We start from the raw sequence: 6,107 nt of genomic DNA, 5'->3' as shown, positions 1-6,107 counted from the left end.
TGTGACACTCACTAATCAGCTAATGACAGGTTGCTGGTTCCATTCCCAGCTCTGTCCATCATTATGTCCTAGGACAAGAGGTTTCACTTTCCTTGCTGTTAGCATCAGTCTGCCTCAAGGCAGCTGTGGCTTCAGTTATAATGACCTGCCTTTTGCATTTTTACTTTTACAAGACCATTTTGGTGACATTTTGGCTTTTTAGTTTCAGGACTACCACAGCTTCGTGATGCACGGCTGCACGGTGGACAACCCCATTCTGGAGCGCTTCATCACGCTCTTTAATAGTGTCTCCCAGTGGATCCAGCTTATGGTACTCAGCAAGCCCACCGCCCCGCAGAGAGCAGCTGTCGTTTCCCATTTCATCAGAGTGGCACAGGTTAGTCTTCTTGATCTGTCAACATTAGCTTTAAGATTTGCCTCCAGTTGCATGGACAAACAGGCTGGTGGAGGGTTTGATGGAGGGTCTCTGGCCTAGAGCCAGAGAAAAAGAAAACACTATTTTCACAGCAGAGCTGAGATGAGCTGCATGCAGACAAACATTAATAGGCTAATAATTTCCCATCGGATTGCAGCAGTTGTGAGAAAAGGGAGCAAATAAATTTGATAAATCTTTGCAAGCATTTGCATTCAAAGATCCCCTCTGAGAGCTCTTTATGTTAAGGCTACAACAGGGAAAAAGCCTTGCAAATAATTGCCTTGTGTGTGGTGATGCATATTTACTTAGATAAAATCACATTCATAAAAGAGGATTAAAATGTATTTGATCCCAAAAGTCTAATTAAATTTTGCATCGCAAATTGCACACTGTCCATGTAGGTATGAATTTTCCAGCTCAGTAGACTTCTGCTGTAATCTATCTACAGTTAATCTGCATAGTAACACAATGCTGTTTATCTGACAAAACAAATAAATGAAATATTGATGAACATAATAGGATGAGTTCTTAAAAGTGTTAATACTGACTGAACAATTATTTTCCCTTTAGTTTAAAATTACTGACATGTTTTTTTTATGTTGAGAGATTAAGAGAAGACAGAAATACATCCTCTCACAGCAGGGCCCAGTTTAATTCAGTCTTGCATTTACTTTAAACCTACCCCTGCAGAGTTACTCAACACCAGGGAGTTTCCCAGCATGCTGTCCTCTGTAGGAGCCAAAATGCATTTGCATATTAGGGTTTGGCAAAATCCAATCTGTAATGTTTTAAAGGCTTCTACAGTATAAATGACAAAACAGCAGACCATCTGACTAGAAAGGATTGTGATGTTCTACTGTATGTTGCTGCTTGTACAGCACCATGCTAAAAGAACTTGCTGCCCATAACATGACGTCGGCAAAGAGTGACATGCAGCACAGTATCAGGCCACTTCTAGAGGTTCAGCTCTTCTTTAGGAAGGCTAAACAAAGTCGTACACCTCCCAAAAAATAGTCGCTGTCACTGTGCAAATTAGATTCTTTTTTTTTTGAGTTTTTACCGCACTATGCCTCTTTTTTTGACAGAAGGCTGAAATGAAAGGGGGTATAAGAGAAGGGGAGACACATGCGGCAAATGACCACAAGTTGGGTTCAAATTGGATTCTAAATGTAGTTGCAAGGCGCAGTAAACAACTAAACAACTTGCAAACGTGCTTCAAAAACAGCAAGCATGCAAGCATGAAAAACAAATGTATCTGAAAAATATAGCAAACAACAATTGCTAACCCTAACCCTATCACTTAAAGAGAAGCAAAAACCTAAAAACAGCAACACAAATGCAAAAAACAAATGCTGTTACCACAAACAAAATTCTGCAGCCACAAACAAAACGATGCAAGCAAAAACAAAACACTGCAATCACAAAACAAAAATTATGCAAATTATAAAAACAGCAGCAAACTCACTCTGCAAAAAGGAAGTCCTCCAGACCACTAGATGGAGTTGAACAAAGAAAAACCCACATTAGTATTATTTGTTGTGAGTGTTACGTATACTATACATATATTACTATGCATAACTGTGATATTATTCTCTAATACTGTAAGACTATGTGCTTTGAAATGACACAAAAGATCAGGGACATCTCAGTTGCTTCTTCAAACTTTGTCTTTTTAAAATCCTGCTTTAAACATAGACTTGCTGTTCATATGGAGGCACTGGTCCAATTTATGTTGAACTTCCTATTAGCGGTTTGGAACACTTCCCAGTTGTAGAGCGAGTTTACTGCTGTTTTTACTATTTACATCATTTTCTTTTTGTGGTTACAGCATTTTGTTTGTGGTTGCAGCATTTTTGTTTGTATTTATTTTATTGATTATGGGTTTTTGATTCTATATTTAGTGAATTCAGAATTTTTCTTTGCAGGGCTTTGTTGTTGCATTTAGTTTTTTTGTGTTTATGTGTTTTTGGAGTTTACATCATATGTGTCTTTGCAGCTAATTTTGCCATTGGCTTTGTGTTTACACCTGTTTGCAGCTTTCCTTTTTTCATTTGCCATGTTTCTCTGTTGTATTTGTTTCTTGTGCTTGCATTTTGTATGCATATACATTTTCACAGTTCTTTCGTTAGTTATTGTGTTTTTGCACCAGTTGGCTGCCATATAGAAGAGCCGCTTTTTTCAGACTTTGAATTATTACTCTCTGCTTCGCATTACTGCTTATGGAGAAAGTTTGAATGTTGTTTACTGTGTAGATAGTTCAACCAGATCATACAGTCAAATTGATTCAAAGTTTTCTATCTAAGGAAAACGAGTAGATGGCATCGACTCATTGATTCGAAAGCAATCTCTCACACCAAGCATGCTTTTAGTGACAGTGGAGAAGAAAAAACAGGAAGAAACCTCCAGCAGAACCAGGCTCAGTGTGAGCAGCCATCTGCCGAGGCCGACTGGGGTTCAAGGAGACAGAAGCAAACATACAGAAAGAAGCAGAGATACAAAAGACAACTGTAAAAGGTGCCCAGTTCCAGGAAACACATTGCCAGCAAGATGGCTGCTGCTCAGAGAAGAGAATTACTTCATAAAAGATTACTTAGAATCATTTTGAATATACTTTTGGGGCATATTTCTACTATAGAATAGAATTACGAAAGAGTAAAAAGTTCAAAAAAGTCGTTTTTCCATGATATTGGCAACTAAGAACACTGTGTAACTTTTAGCCACTATGGGGGCGTTAGACCTTTAGCTTCCAGGTTTAGTGACCCTGAACAGCACTGGAAACTGCAATGTAGCAAAATGAAACAATCAATCTTTCAAAATAACTGCTTGTCCATACAAAACCACAGGGGTGGCAAATTCGAAAATTTGGAGATGTCACAATGACACTTTCCATTTCTTATTTATTGTCTAAGTCTACGTTCACACAGCAGCCTGAAGTGACCCAAATCCAAATTTTATGCGACCTGTATCTGATCTTTTCATTACAGTCTGAACAACTCAGATCCGATTTTTTCCAATGGGACCCAGGCCACTTGGCTATGTCCTCCAGAATCTGATACAAATCCAATCTTTTCAAATGCAACCTGTCTCTGAACGGCGAGGTCGCATTCATCCGACCTGTACGCCTTTAATACCCCACATAGGTCACTAATATGCGTCTTGCTATGCAGAGGCGGAAAGAAAAACAACAACCATGGCGGACGATGATGCAGAGAGTAGTATTTATGTTTAACTATATTGAAAAGATTGTGTTTTTAAGGTGGGTAAAGTTCACTAAATGCACTCTTGCACTACTATCCATGTTTACTTGTGTAAACACAGAGCACGCTAGCTTGTGACGTCATTACGTCAGGTACTGCGCATATGGGACACTTAAGCTGTATGAATGCCGTTCACACAGGAGATCACAATATATAGATACTAGTCGCATTTATTTGGAAATGTGAATGGCAATGGCAAGAAATCTGATTTCACAAAAAAATTGAGCCCTGCGATGGACTGGCGACCTGTCCCCCCGCCTCTCGCCCATTGACAGCTGGAAGATAAGCACCAGCACCCCTCGCGACCCCACCCGGGACAAGCGTTTCAGATAATGGATGGATGGAAGTTGCATGAAGGCCTGCAGTATGAACGTAGCCTAAAATTCCTAGACTTATCGGGTCAAAAATTGTAAATTATGGTAAAAGATTTCCTCTCCCTAATCTAAAAATAATATCTCTATCATTCCCACTAAAACAAATGAAAGCCTCATATATAACAGCCTGATACAATTCTCTGACCATATGTCTGGAGACTGTCATCCTCTCACTGAAGAAATATCGCTCTAAGTGGCATCCTGGGTTTCGCTGTAATTGCTTTCATTTCAGCTTGATGTTATCGTTTGCTGTTGTGTGCCAGATGGGCTGTGAGCTTTTCCTCTATGTGACAATCCTCTCATCTCCACTGTGAAGATGAGGCTTCAGTCAAGCAGAGCAAGTGCAGATGTATTTTCATCTTAATAGGCTGCAGTGCTCTGAGATTGCATCCTCATTACTTACCAACAGTCGCCTTTTGGATCAGTTTCCATCATGTTAAAAAGTCTCACTCCACTCAGGTTTTTTATCACTTTTGTATCTACAGATCAGTCAGTCAGTCAGTGATTTATTCTGTTGGCTCTCTGCAGGGTTTCCTACGTCTCCCTGTCGGAATACGTCGCTGCTGTAACACCTAGGGCTCTTGTCAAGGGAGCCCAGCAGAGCTCTCCTTAGTGTTTCACTCACATTGATTATGATATGATTCCACTGTCATGTTCCAGTGATTTATGAAGCTGTGCCTCTGTAGGGGAGAGGACAAATGCTAGTATTGACCAGCACTATTAGGATGAAACAGCTACAGTAGGCCTCTATGATAGAAACTCTGTTCTGCTCATCAAATGTGACATTTCTTCATATTTGACCTTTTTAGCAGCAAACGTTTTTAGCTTCTCAATCCCCACATTTTCTCAGATATAGATTTTCTAATAATCAGATGCTAAAGATCTGTTTGACACATTTTTCCTCTCTGGATTAGTTAAGTAAACTTTGATCTCCTCTTTCCTGGGGGTCCTTATTAAAACAGCATGGCAGGTTGAGATATGTCAGTATCCTGTAATTTGCCTTACATTGAGGTTGAAATAATTCATTTCTGATAGAAATTATCACCAACTAATTTGGTGATCAAATCATTACCTAGTATAAAGGTACATAAACTCATGCATTTTCATAAAACATGCAATTTACTGAGAGATATAACCTAATTAAGCAGTAATTAAAACTACTCTACAACTCTACAAATGCAAACTATAAATCTTTTTAAACTTAAAACTTAAAAAAAAAAATTCTAATAAGATATTATTTCTTTTATATTCAATTAAGTTTAAAATTACTTTATTGATCCCATAGAGAAATTAAATTTTGCTGTAACTAATAGGTCATTTTTTGTATCCAGGTGTTGCAGCTGTTGATAGCTGTAGCAGGAAGGAACCTCTGTAGTGGTCTGTCTTGCACCAGATCTGGAGAAGCCTCTGACTGAAGTCGCTTTGTTGTTGTAAAAATCTTCTGGAAAGGAAGCTGATTGTGGTCCATGATGTTCATCACTTTATGCAGAATTCTTCTTTGTGAAATAATATCCAGAGGTTCTAGAGGAGTTCCTAGAACAGAGCCAGTCTTCTTAATTAGCTTGTTGAGCATTTTGAAGTCATTAGCTCTAAGTAGATGATGGCGGCAGAGATGATGACAGACCTTGATTTTAGAGGCCCAGAGGTTGATATTGTCCCTTGAGGTACTGGTTTCATATGTTTTATAAGACAAGACAAGAATAAGACAAGAAAACTCAACGCCATGGAATTTCCCAGCATTTCTTCTGACTGGAATTGTTTTCTTCAAAATTCTGTTATTTGTTTGTTTCAAATACTTCATTCGAAACGTTACTAATCGTTACTAACGCCGTTACTAAAGCCGTTACCTTTTTTTAGTAACGAGTAATCTTTTTTCATTTTTTTTTCTTTTTTTTTTTTTTTAAGGTTAACGGGTTTTATTGAAGAAGTTAAACAGAGGGAGAAGTGTTGCTCTGAACACTGCTCAACCGAAAATTTCCAGAGAAGTTGTTGAATCCTTAACTCCTGTCTGTGTGCCGTGGTACCAGTGTTTGTCTGATTCGGTGAAGGGCGGAACAAGGT

The 6,107-nt window shown here is 38.7% G+C and overlaps 1 protein-coding gene across 1 annotated transcript in view; it reads left to right on the top strand.

Annotated features, from left to right (window-relative positions):
• rasgrp2 (RAS guanyl releasing protein 2 (calcium and DAG-regulated)) overlaps window positions 1-6,107 on the top strand; it is a 79,221-nt gene that overhangs the window by 45,996 nt on the left and 27,118 nt on the right. Inside the window, exon 7 of the mRNA XM_015398549.1 lies at window positions 203-376. Coding sequence (XP_015254035.1) covers window positions 203-376 — 174 coding nt within the window. The remainder of the gene's footprint in view (window positions 1-202; window positions 377-6,107) is intronic.

Source organism: Cyprinodon variegatus, unplaced genomic scaffold, assembly GCF_000732505.1.
Source record: "Cyprinodon variegatus isolate N-32 unplaced genomic scaffold, C_variegatus-1.0 Scaffold940, whole genome shotgun sequence".
NCBI classification, from domain to species: Eukaryota; Metazoa; Chordata; class Actinopteri; order Cyprinodontiformes; family Cyprinodontidae; genus Cyprinodon; species Cyprinodon variegatus.
The sequence above is the reverse complement of the archived record's forward strand: the minus strand, read 5'-3'. Positions and strand labels throughout refer to the sequence as shown.